A 13,770-nucleotide genomic window follows, 5' to 3' on the forward strand; every position below is an offset into this window, starting at 1 on the left:
CCACAAAACCCAAGGTAGTAGGGAGGCATTTAAAATAAGCAATAGGGGCTGGAGAGATGGCTCAGTAGTTAATAACACTGGCTGCTCTTACAAAATCTGGGTTCAGCTCCTAGCACCCAGACAGTGGCTCAAACCACCTTTAACTTCAGTTCCAGGGAATTTGAGGCCCTTATCTGACCTCTGCAGATATGTGGTGCACACACATGCATGCAGGCAAACATTCATACGCATCCATAAGCATTTCCCAGGAGCAGAGTGTAAGTTTTTGTAAAGGTTCAGAGGGCCAAACGGAAAAAGAATTCTCATCAATGGACTGCTAGAGTTCCCAGAGCGACAGGAGAGAAAAAAGAACCTCAACACACACACACACACAAATGGCTGCTAGAGCACAAACCAACATCTTGGGCAGTCTGAATGAAAATGCTGTATGAATGTATACTTTCAAACTATCAGCAACCAAAGATACTTTCAAGCATTTAAGATCTTAGCAATTTTCCCTCACTTATTTCTAAGGAACCTACACAAAGAAGCCCAGCACCCAAACGAGAAAGTAAAAGGGGTCACAGAGGACATAGACAAGTGGAAATCCAATTTAGGAGACAAAGGGAAACCACAGGACAGGACTACCCACCAGGTGGGTAACATGTAGTCCAGAGCGGGGCAGGGCTAGGGATCCCACAGCTGAGCTGGCTTTCTTCACCTCGTGAGCCTTTTTGCCAATTTCCTTTTCTCTGACTTGTGTATAAACAATGTTTGCTCATATATGAACAAAGTAGATTGTCATTTTAAAAAAGGAATGAAAAATACCAGAGTACCACACACTTTAGGAATATATAAATTACAAGGCTGTACTTAACAGGCATATATTAACATATTAATATGCTCACTATAAATAAATATTAAGATGATACGATAAAAAACTATTTTTCGCTGGGCGGTGGTGGCGCACACCTTTAATCCCAGCACTCGGGAGGCAGAGCCAGGAGGATCTCTGTGAGTTCGAGGCCAGCCTGGGCTACCAAGTGAGTTCCAGGAAAGGCGCAAAGCTACACAGAGAAACCCTGTCTCGAAAAACAAAAACAAAAACAAAAAAACTATTTTTCCCCCAGTACTGAGAACCAATCCAAGACTTTGTGCATGTTGGCTGAGTACTCTACCATGAAACTACACCTCAGCCCTGAAAAATGTTTACCAAGAGTTACAAATTAGTTTGAAGGCCATTAACCAAGTACTTCTGTAGGAAAATTCTTGCAGTAGCTCCATCCTTGTAGTGGCCCACAGAAGCTTCCTAGTGAGACCTTACTCAAGGTCAGAGACTCTGAGCTTGCTTTACCCAGCAGGGCTGCATAATGGAATGATTTGGCCAGGGGTGTGTTTACCAGGTGTTTGCAAGGGTCTACACTTGGCTGTATGGTGTGCTTTGATCTTGCAAGGGGGAGGTCTTTTGCCTCTCCCCTTGGCATATTATAAAAAAACCCTTTTGAATAAACCTCTGGGCAGCTGGGTATTGACCCAGGGCCCTCCCAAAGCTGTCCTTTGTCTCTCTTTCTCCTCAATATTTCCTCATTCCTCTCTCCTCCACCCAAGAACTCTTCGACATGTCGGAGCTAGACCCACACATCCTCGCACAGTGGAGAATGCCACAGACTTGGAACATACCCACCTGTGTTAATACCCAACTAGGGGCCCTGCCCACGTCTGCTTTAGGTATTCCTCTTAGCTGCAGTGCTCTGGGACCTCTGAACAACTGAGAATTTCTGGCTTTGTATGGGCATGCCATGCCTAGGGAAACTATAATATAGATGACAAACCATAATTTTACCATTGTTAAATTTTAAAGAATTCTAACATCCTAAAAAGCATTAGTAGCATCATAGACCTATTCAAATACCTTTACTATTTATGTAACACTCCATCAGAAGGTAGAGCATCAGAACTCTTTCCTGAGGAAGGTATGGACAGACTGAGATATTGCACGCTAAACTGTCTGGGACATGCTATGAAGACAAGTAATTTTACTTGTATTTTTCCCAGATTACTTTTGCTGAATAACTGCTAACATCTTAGGAATGAAAAACCTTTAGTTAGCATAATAAAGATGACCTGGCATATCTGTGTCTACTACTTGTGGGATGGCTAGAAGGATGAGACCTCAGTGTGACATCGGTTGCTATTGTAAGAATCATGTACATAATTATTTTCACTCAAACTCAACAATTTTTAGATAGGTACATTTTAATCAAGGTCATATGGGCACTGTACCTGAACATCCTACTTCACAGCAGCCATACTGCAGGACAGTTGAGGAAGGACACATGTTTTAAAGAACTAAGAGAAGCAAACACAAGAGGACATTTGTACAGAGAATCTGGCTGTTATTAGTAGACATAGAACAATGGTTATTAGGTTCACAAGGAGGCAGAACCTAGAGTTGGATTGTCTCACTCTTGAAGTCAAACCTACATATTTCTCAATGTAGACTATCTAGTATTTCCCATTAGTGCTTTCTCCTAATTTTTTAAAACCTACTCAAACCAACTCAAGTAATATTTATTTCATTATTTTTCCTTTATTAGCTACACATTCCAAGTCTGGTTAGAAAATCATGAGATTGGCAGTCTAACAGCCTGGGGGAAATTCCCTGGTTGCCAATGTTGCCATGGAACATTAATCGAGCTCCAAGTGAGCACTAGAGGGTCTGAGATACAGTGCTTCCTCAAACTTGGAGGTAACTGTGAAAGCCATTCAAGTCAATTTTCATTCTTTCTTCTTTTTCTTTTTTCTTTTTTTTGGAGACAGGTTCTCACGATGTATCCTTGAACTCACAGAGATCTACCTGCTTCTGCTGACTGAGTTCTGGGATTAAAGGTGAGTACTACCACACCTGGCTTTCCATACCTAACTTTCTCTACTAGTTTGGTCATCTGGGGGAAACAGTCACCAGAAAACAGACCAGTAGGGAGGCTGCCTGGTCAGAACACATGGAGGCAATTCTCTTCTGTGGATCCACAAGAGCAAATGGCTTTGGTGCCATGTGGCCAGCACTTAACCTAAGCAAAGTGTCCAGTCCTCTCCACTGTGTGCCTCAAAAAAGGTAGTTTTTACTCTTTAGGAATAAAGACTATGGAAGCCACAAACTCACTATAGAAGTTATCAAAATGGTGTGGAAAAGGAGCACCATGGGTTGATTTTTATTATTTTTTTCCAAATGATAGCAATCTGTTATGTTCACACCACAAAAAATTAAGCCCTTCAAAATTCATGCAGAAAAATCATATAGATAAGAACGTACACATTGAAAGTAGGCAAAATATTTTAACAAAAAAATTGTCTAAAATATGCAAAATTTCACTATGAAATGTTTTGATTTTTATGATTTAGTACTTATGCCAACCTGATTTAGTTGCTTGAATCTCTATTTTAGAATATCTATTTTTTAAAAAAATATCTATTTCTATGCTGTAAACCAGTACCTTCATATCCACATGTAAGCTATCCTGCCTTCCTTCAAGTTTTCTGGACTACACAATTAAAACCTGGATTTCAGATGTGAGCACAAGCCTATGGTTATCAACAGCAGCAGGGTTGGGAGGATCTTCACAGCATGGCAGTGAATCCCTCACTTACATTATTCTTGGAACTGAAAACAGACACAGAATGCCTCGGTGTTCATTAGTTCTACCCCTGTCAACTGGCTTTGCACTTGGTTGCTGTGTTCCTCTGTGTGCTACACAGACATGCTGACTTTGCAATCTATGCTTTGTAAGAGAGCAGGTAATTCCAGCACAGAGGAAACCATATAGTGAGGCATGGGGGATGACGTCAGCGGCACCCTTCCACTCTTGTTTATCCAGACTGTGGCTTTCAGTCCTGCATTGAGGCCTCCTTGTATATCGGTTTCTAGTGTGTCACCGACCATCACGCAGTCTCCTGGCTGCACTCCAAGGAGATCACAGCAGTGATAAAATATGGAAGGTGCTGGTTTCTCCTCTTTCTGCTCTCCTCCGACAACAATAGCATCAAAGTAAGACTGACAGGCACAAGCCTCTATCTTCTCCCTCTGTGTCTGTCTGTCACCATTTGTTAACAAGAGTAGGCGGACCTCTTTGCGAAGTTCAGTGAGCATGGCTTTGACATCTTCTGCTAGGATCATATGCTGTAAACGTGTAGATTTCCACAGGAAATAACATTCTTCTGCCAGTTTCCTATTGTCAGTACCACCTTTGGTTTCCTGGATTGCTTCTTCCCAGTGTGAAGTCCTCACATCTGTAATGCATGTACTGTAAGGATGAAAGCATTCCTTGCTGAGTTTAACCTGAACTTTATCACAGATGATTTCTGCCTCTTCTTTGTAGTGGTATTTTGATTGTAAGAGCTTTATTACCTAGACAGAGGAAAAAAACTTGGTCAGCATACCTCATCTTTAACAGTCATGTCTTGAGAAACAGAGACTTCTTCCCATTACCATACCATCTCTACAGGGAACTGGCCTTAGTTTTGGAGATACCAAATTAAGGACTCTCCACCCCCAGAGACAATCAATTATCTGTCTGCCCCCCACCCCTGCTCCCTGTGTTCATCTCTGATTCCCATATGTTTAAAAATCAGCATCTATTTTATGATGATACTTTACATAAAGTAAAAAACAACCTTTCATTGGGTTGGTAGCCTACCATGCTTCATACTGGTCGTGAAGACATGAAAGTAAGAATTTTGCTTAAATCTAGTGAAACATTTTAATAATTTCTGAAAAGCACCGCACACAACACACAACACACAACACACACACACACACACACACACACACACACACACACACACACACACAGAGTACCGAGGATGGAACCAAGGGTTTTGTTTACATTAGATATACTCTACCACCGAGCTACAGTCCCAGCCCTATTATACCACATTGTTGGGCTATCTTAACTTTATTAAGGGCTGAAACGTGGCTAGCTTTATGGCTGAATTAGTATATACCTTCTTAACATTTGCTATAACTCTACAATTCCCTTTTCAAGATAAGGCCATGGAAGTTCAGAACTGTTAAAAAATTTCCTGAGTTGGGATTTGAATCCATACTTGTCTGCTTCCACAGCAGACTTGTTTGCCTGATAGAGACAGGGTCCCTTATCCTTGGGGCATCACCACAGGAAAAGGAAGCAGACAGGTGACCATTGTTGACTGATGCTGAGTTGACTGCCACTGACAATTAAATGGACAAGGATGATGGAAATAAAACTGAATTCATTCTTTTTTATTTTGGTTTTTCAAGACAGGGTTTCTTTGTGTAGCCTTGGCTGTCCTGGAACTCACAGAGATCCACCTGCCTCTGCTTCCTGAGTGCTGGGATTAAAGGAGTTTGCCACCACCACCTGGCCATGAATTCATTCTTAAGAATAGTTGGATAAGACTTGACAGAGAAGTCATACCTAAAACAAGAGTGACAAGCAGATAACACGGACATGGGAGGTTTAACTCATTCTACACAGAAGCCACAAGGGCATGGAATTCTGACCCCAGAGGGGCAGGCCAAGGTCAGCCAAAATGGAAAGGACAAGGAGACACGGATATGCTGAAGGGCCCTTGACCAGATGCTGCCCAAATCCCTTCTGCACCCACCCATTTTTCCTACATATGCCCACAGTTTCATACTCAAGTTTGTGACTTCTCTGCTCACAGGCTTATCCACAGACGCATCCAGCATGCAGACTGGGGCTCAAGTGTTGCCCTAGGAGCAGCATTCAGCCAACAAGAGGCAGAAGCTGTGGATAAACATCACACCTTTGTTGCTTCTTGTGACAACTGAAGCATGCTCTACAGTGTCATTCTAGACTGGTGTCTCATACCAGCAGTCACCTGATCATGATCAACTTCGTAATAGCCACCCTACTCTTATCTCCCACACCCTTCCAATGAATTACCTATACTGAAGGATGTGCTTCTAAAGTCTGTCATACCAAGGCAAATATTGATCTTCAGAAACAAGTGCAAGGCATTGTGCTATGATGGCTGGGAGTGCCGCTCAGCAGCCGAAGAACATGGGCCTAACATGCATAAGGCCCTTTCCTGCACCACCATCAAAAACCCATGTCTGTTGAAGCAAAGCAGTCCAATGAGACAGAATGACACAAGGGGCAAGCGGCACACTGCTCACTCCAAAACTACATACTGAAAAGGGGAAAGGTATTCATGAAACAGTTTCTTCTCTTAAAGAGTATAAGAATTCCTTCTAACAGAGGAAAAGCAAGTATTTCAGGCTATCTGTGTAAACAAGCTTTCTCACTCTATAGCCCAGGCTGGTCTTAAACTTACAGTGATCCTCCTGCCCCAGTTTGCAAGAAGAAAAGTTTTATTCATCAAGAAAAATACATCAGTCCTAAAAATTTAAGGCAAAGGCAAAACACAGAAAATTAGCCTTTCCAACTCCATGGTTGTGCCACCATCTTAAAACAAAAACAACGTGGAACTCAATTACTCTTCAGCTGTATGCAAAGAGCACTCTAAAAGCTGCAGCAGCCCACTGCAACATGGTCAAGTGACACAGGCCTGGTTGACAGAGTAGAAAGCAACAATGATCCACTATCCCGTTATTGCAGTTGGCAGCACAATAACCTGACTTCTGAGATTCTGTAAATGCAGGGTCAAGGACCTCCAAAAGCACAAATCTGATTAGGCTTTCCTAATCACATCTGTAATTAATTTTCCCATTAGTCACACCATTACTGCTACACAACAACTTATCAGATTTGTTTATTATGACAATATCATTTTAATCATATTAACATCTTAGTCACTGTTCTACTGCTGTGAAGAGAAACCACGACCAAGGCAACTCTTATAAAGGAAAGCATTTAATCCATTATCATGGTGGAATCAGACAGGATTGATGTTGGAGCTGAGAGCCACATTCTGATCTGCAGGCTGAGATGCTGGCCTACCATGGGTTTTTGAAGCCTCAAAGCCCACCCCATGACACACTTCCTCCAACAAGGACATACCTACACCAACAAGGTCATACCTCCCAATTCTTCTAAAATCATGTTGCTCTCTGATGACTAAGCATTCAAATATGGGGGCCATTTTTATTCTAACTGCCATATATCTTGAGCTGAGGGATGGCAAAGTGGGCAAAACACCTTCCATTCTTATTCTAACTGCCATATATCTTGAGCTGAGGGATGGCAAAGTGGGCAAAACACCTTCTAAGTGCAGAGACCTGAGTTCGATCTCTATAACTCATGGTAGAATGCTGAGTAATCACAAGTACTTGCAATCCCAGCACTAGAAGTCCAGTCAGGAAGATCCTAAAGGCTCACTAGCCAGCCAGTCTAATCTAATTGGTGAGCTTCAGTCCAAGAGACCGTGTCGCAAAGGAGGCAGATAGTGTTCTTGAGGATGACACATGAGAGGTTCTCTTCCAGCCCCCACATTGAACACACATGTGCATGCACACTCATGAACATACACCCATGCACATAAAAATATCAAAATCTTTAGAAAAAAAAGTTTATCAGTCACCCATATATTACTAGTTCAAACAGAAATACCGCTTAAGTTGAATCAGCACCTATTATTACAAACTCTCTTAGCCCCTCTCTCAAAGTAAGTGTGGGCTCAATTGGAAGTAGAGGACAAAGGCCTCTAACTTGAAGTTGTAAGGACATTTTGTACTTGGGGTGACAGCTTAGAAAGAAACATCTATGAAAAGAAAGACCTTTTCTACTTTCCACTCCCCGGACCTGGAACTAAAGTCACTGTCACAATAAGAGTCAAGCTAACTTATTTGACAAGACTCTCTGAGGATTAGTTTGGGAACGATATAACAGTAACACTTTAAGAAAGTATTTTCTGAATGCCTGTCATTTGAATGTGAAGGGGCTAAATTAAAACACACACACACACACACAATGACTGCTAAACAGCCCAGAAGTTTAAATGACTTTTGTTACTATTTTTTTATGATTTACTTTTATGTAGCTGTATGTATGCATGTCTGCCACATGTGTTGTTGGGCTGCCCATGGAGCCAAAAAGCATCAGATCCCCGGAAGCTGGAGTTACAGGTGGTTGTGAGTCATCCAACATGGCTGGGATATAAACTCAGGTCCTTTGGAGGAGCAGCCAGTGTTAACCCCTGAGCCATCTCTCCAGCTCCTCCACCTGTTTTGTTTTTTGTTTTTTTTTCTCCCCATTTTTTAAAAAAATGTTAACCTGGGAGGTGGTGGTGCACACCTTTAATCCCAGCACTCAGGAGGCAGAGCCAGGTGGATCTCTGTGAGTTCGAGGCCAGCCTGGTCTCCAAAGTGAGTTCCAGGAAAGGCGCAAAGCTACACAGAGAAACTCTGTCTCAAAAAACCAAAAAGTTTTAGAGACAGAATCTTATGTAGTCCAGGCTGGTCTCAAACTCTCTTTGTATCAGAGGGATGACCTTGAATTTCTGATTCTTCTGCCTCTACAAAATGAATGTTGGGATTACAGGCATGTACCACCATGCCTAATTTTATCTGATTCTGGGGACTGAGGCCAGGGATTTGTGGAAATTAGGCAAGCATTCTACCAAATGAACTACATCCTCAGCCCAGATGGTCCTTGTTATTTCTAGTTAAGTCAAACAAAATCTACTCATTAAGGCCAAATGTGATGAATCTACCTTAAAAATGCAATACATTGCTCCCTCTACTTTTTCTAACATATCTGTAAATGCATTTATCATGTTCACAGTTATTTCAATCAGACATTTAATTTACAAATGATTTTCTTTTGATCTGTTCTGTGGTGATATTTTGTTCATGCTCTAGCAAATAAAGCATGACTGGACATCAGAGTGCAGAGCTAGCCACTAGCTAACCTTAGAGGCCAGGCAGTGGAGCACACACCTTCAATCCCAGCCCTTGCAATCTCATGCCTTTGATCCCAGTCCTTGGGAGGCACACGTCTTTAATCCTAGCACTAGAGAGGAGGAAACAGGAAGTGATATGGTTGGGCAGAGAGAGGAATATAAGGTGGGCAGAGCCAGGAAGGAGCTCAGCCCTTTCAGGCTGAGGAGTTGGTGAGGTAAGAGGTGGCTGTGGCTTGTTCCTTTGTCTCTCTAATCTTTCATCATTTACCCTGATATCTGGCTGCAGGGTTTTATTATTAAGACCAATTAGGATTCCAGCTACACTGTTCAATAAGAAACTATACATTTATGCATGTTTCTTCTTGACTATAAAAGCATGCTGTAGTGTTGAATAAGGATGGTCCCAATAGGGCTCATGTATTTGACTGTTTGATAACCACTTAAGAAGGATTAGGAGGTGTGGTATTGTTGGAGGTGTGTCATTGGGGGTGGGCTTTTGAGTTTTCAAAAGCCAGGCCCAGTCTTGCTCTCTGCCTCCAACTTGTAGGTCAGATGAGAGCTCTCAGCTACTGCTCCAGCACCATGCACGCCTGCTACCATGCTTCCCACCATGAAGATCACAGACTAGCCTTCTAAAACGTTAAGTAAGCTCTGACTTAAATGCTTCCCCTTGTAAGCTGCTTTGGTCATGGTTTTGTCACAGCCACAGTACAGTAACTAAGACATATGCTTAAAGAGAATGCAAAGAACTTTCCCAAACGACTCTTTAAAAAGTAAAGTTGAAATACTCCTTCCCAAGGCAAAGGCCAGATGGTTTCTTAGCCCCTCATAAATCATTCAGAATGGCTTATGACAGCTGCCATATTACTTTAGAATAGGTAAAAATTTATAAGGAATGTTACAACCTTATAAGATAAAATCGACACAACATTTAATTGTGCTAATTTCACAGACTATTTATAAATAAATGAGGTGGTAAAAGAACCAAGACTGGAGATCTGAATTTTTGTCCACCATCCAGGATTCATTCAGCATTTACTACATGTCAAACAAAGATAATTACGACAGCATATTCCCTTTCAGTAAACTCAGGATTCAGCTGTAGGCATGAGCTGCAAAAACTGATAACATCCTCTGGCAGGTGCAATAAGAGATACCATAAGAAAAAAAATATGGTGTTAACACCATGGAGAAATATAGTGGGTTGGTGGTGTTGCTTTGAGATAGGAGTCTCGCTATGTCGCCTAGATTGATCTCAAATTCTGGAGCTCAAGTGATGTTCTTGCCTTAGTCTCCCAAGTAAGTTTTTGTTTTAAAAATACAAAAAACAAAGCTCACCATGGTAGGAAATGATGAATTGGATGTGGTCAGCCTGGAGACAAGACCACAGCAAAAATCTACATAGGTTGAGCCTTTCTGTAATTAAGGCAAGAGTGCATGAGGACAGAGTTCATTAAGTGAGTGCTGGGTGCTACATTCTTCCTATGTATTGTATTAAAACTACCTAACAGCAGTACACAGCCTAATACTCAAATTTTACAAGGATCTGAGGCTAAGCATAGACAGGGAACCTGCTGAGGCACTTGTTATTGGGAGAACTGTGATTTAAACGAAATGTACGATTTTAGAGGCCTATAACAAGAAACAGCCCAAAGCAAAAACTGAGTTCCCAAACACTCGGCTGAGCTGGATAAGAACAGAGGTTAAGTATGCACTGTCTGCAGGCAGAGATAATTGAGAGGGTGTCAAAATGCAAGAGGCAATCAACAGCGTGGAAAGCTTCAGTTAAGACTGATTCCAAGTGTGGGGAGAAATAGCTTAGTGGAAAACTCTTGTTTACGATGGCAAGGCCACAGGTTCAAACCTCAGAACCAAGAAAACACACACACAAACACATGACCCAAAACCAATTCAACATACCTAGTGACGTTGGCACTTCGGGAGCAAACCAACCACTTAGCAAGCCTATTGTACTCTAATGGTAGAGACAGAAGCTACCTGCCAATGGATTTAGAAATACATAGAGGAGAGACCTGACGGAGATAGACGGGTGTAGATTTTCCTAAAAACGTAGCTGTGCAGAAAAGCACAGTCCAAGAGAGGTGTTGTGTAAAAAGAATAAAGTATGAGACAGACACGAATTGCATGTGTGAAATGCGGCAAGAAATGGAAAAGGTTTAAGATCCGGATAAACAAAAACTACCTGATGAAGCATAGGACCCTTGGTATTGAAAGGGCTGGCTTTTGTTAGTGTGTTTTCCACATCTGATAGTCCTTCGGTTTCTCCTTGAAGCAAAGGCAGAGGAAGGAAAGTAGGGGTGGGTTAAGGGCTGGAGAAGACGAGGACGATGTCCGACAGCATCTGCAGCTACAGGAAGGAGGATGCAGATCAGCAATGCCTCACTAAAAGAATGCCCTCTCAGCATTTTATATCCCGAGGGTCTCAACACCAGAAAGCCCGGAAGGCCAGAGAGAGGCCTGCAGGAAAAAAACAAAAAAACCCACTCTGATGCAGGTTAAGTCCAGGCCCGTCTCTCAGAGTTATGTAACTTCCTGGGCGAAAACCTTGTCTGAGCCTCTTTCCCCCAAACCCACCGCAGCCCATCCCGCGCGGGACTGCAGCAGGAGGAGGGCGCGCGGTCCCGTCCCGCGCCGTCCGAGCCCGGGTGACCCGAGCCCGGGTGACGGCAGGTGGCGGTGACTCTGCTGCAGTCGTGGCAGTTCAGAGTCCAGCACCCAGCCCCGCGCGCGGGAAGGCAGCTCCGGGGGCATGCGGCGGGGAACCTGAGGGTGCGGAGCGGACCGCAGAGCGCTGGCCCGGCAGGGGAGGGCGACGGCGCGGGGACGTTTACCTCCAGCATGCCTCTCCGGCTCGCCCCTTCCGTGTCGATGAGCGTGTTGTCCAGGTCAAAGAAGACCGCGCGCACACGACTCAGCCCCATCGCCTCGGCCGCTCGAGCCGCCCGCGAGCCGCCCCCCGCCGCACCGCGCACGCGCGAGGCCGGCCAAGAGAAGTTGGGCGGAGTCGCGGGGGTCACCTGACTCTCCTGAACCGCCGGGGCCTCTGTGGAACTACCGCGAGATGCTCTCAATACCTGAGCATGTGAGAGCCGGGGGATTACGCAAGACGCGGAGAGGATCGATTTTTGTAGACGGTGCGCGTGCGCGAGATGGGTGCGAGCGTATTATGGTTGCTTGCTAATGGGTGGGTGGATGGTTAGAAGCGCGGGTCTCTCTTTTAATGGTTTGGTGGGCTTGCTTTCCTTTCTCTGCGGTATGGGCTGAAAAGGACGTCCGAACCGCACTGGAGCAACTCTCCAGGCACTTGACTGGTCTGTCTTTGGTGACTGTGCAGTCACCATCACGAGCTGGAGCACCAGGGGATACGAGGGTGTGCTGGGTAGCCTGTAATCTATGCTACGCTTTCCAGCCTTGGAACCCTGCTGCCTGATGTCCTCAGCTCTTTACTTCCTGTCCATAGCCTTGTTGAGCCTGGGGTCTGCACCAGAACATCCTCTGAAAAATGCTTGAACCCTTGACAGCTGTATCTAAAGAGATGTGGGAAGCTTTACAGTATCAGCTGAATGGTTTTCCCATTTTTAAGGTGTTTTTTTTTTCCTATGTGTATTTGTGTTCGTGTACACATGAGTGCAAGTGCTTGCAGAAGACCGGATATCGAGCTGTTCACTGTGGGTGCTGGGAACTGAACTTGGGTCCTCTTCAAGAGCCGTATGAGTTCTTAGCCATTGAACCATTTCTGCAGCTCATTTCTCCCCGCTTTTATTCATTTCCCTGAAACCTTGCAGTCCATGTCATGTGTGCCTATTAATTGCATGGTTTTCTGGCTATAACAAGAGGGAAAGGAAACTAACAGACTGTTAATCGCCACCACCCACCCCCACAAGGGCAATAACAAGGTTTGCCTTGTGGTAGTTGAAATCAACCTCTAATCCTTTTTGATTAATGAAATTTAGGGCCACCATCAGTAACCAGAAATGATTCATTGGGTCCGTCAGTGCTACAGACCTGATGTTGTTGAGCTTGCAACTAGGAGAGGTTCTTACATTGTAAGTTGTTCAAAGAAACCAAGAAGTGTTTTATGACATGAAAATTGATGAAATTCAAGTTCAATTGTCCATAATTTTAGTGTGTTGAATTAACTTTCTTTCTTTTCTTAGGTTTTTGGGACAGTGTCTCATTGTGTAACCGGCTGGCCTGGAGCTATCTATGTAGACTAAGCTGGCCTCAAATTTACAGTGATCCATTTGCCTCTGTCTTCCAAGTGCTAGTTCTAAAGGCATACACCACCACCTCTGGCTTGAAGTAACTTTGACTAGGATCTGTGTTTATTCTTGACTGATACCGGCTAAAAGTGGCTTCTGTTCATGGTGAACTGTACCCTACCTGGGTAATACATACAAAAAATGTGACAAAACAGCTGAGCCTCCAGCCAGTCGGGCTGAAACTGCCGAAACATAATTATATAAGGTAAATGCTGACTTCAGCCAATCAGATTATTCCTGAATACCATTGTCTTTTCATTGGCTATAAATGTAACTTTGAGCTGTATTGTGTGCATAAGGAACCCGCTGAACCAGCTTTGATCTGATGTTTTGCATGGCCACAGAACTTCCCATTTGTTGAAATAAATTTAACTCATCTTGGGTTTTTAATAATTGAAATGCAACATTATTAATTTGTTTAATCAATTAATTTAATAATTGTTGGTGTGTAGTATATTTTTGCTTTTGCCTTACAGTGACAGAGTTGAATAACATCACTGTTAGGTCTAAAATAATTAGCTTTTAACAGAAAAAAATGCACCCATAACTTGAGATACACAAGTCACAAATGGGTTTCTGATGCCCAATAGGAAGGGATGAATGGCAGACTACCTCCAGTTTCTGTATTTTGTGGAGCAGGGTCACA

At 43.3% G+C, this 13,770-nt stretch overlaps 1 protein-coding gene across 2 annotated transcripts; it reads right to left on the minus strand.

The window, feature by feature from the left end:
• Window positions 1–3,150: 3,150 nt before the first annotated feature.
• Nanp (N-acetylneuraminic acid phosphatase) lies at window positions 3,151–11,833 on the minus strand. 2 transcript variants are annotated; one of them, XM_059259652.1, is made up of 2 exons: window positions 11,694–11,833; window positions 3,151–4,384 (listed from the first exon to the last, which is right to left on the minus strand). In XM_059259652.1, exons 1-2 carry the CDS (start codon window positions 11,781–11,783, stop codon window positions 3,728–3,730), a joined length of 747 nt encoding a protein of 248 aa, XP_059115635.1. In that variant the 5' UTR covers window positions 11,784–11,833; the 3' UTR covers window positions 3,151–3,727. The 2 variants fall into 2 exon arrangements, with proteins under 2 accessions (XP_059115635.1, XP_059115636.1); XM_059259653.1 differs by lacking the exon at window positions 11,694–11,833 and adding an exon at window positions 11,045–11,198.
• Window positions 11,834–13,770: the final 1,937 nt, after the last annotated feature.

This window comes from Peromyscus eremicus, chromosome 4 (genome assembly GCF_949786415.1).
Source record: "Peromyscus eremicus chromosome 4, PerEre_H2_v1, whole genome shotgun sequence".
NCBI classification, from domain to species: domain Eukaryota; kingdom Metazoa; phylum Chordata; class Mammalia; order Rodentia; family Cricetidae; genus Peromyscus; species Peromyscus eremicus.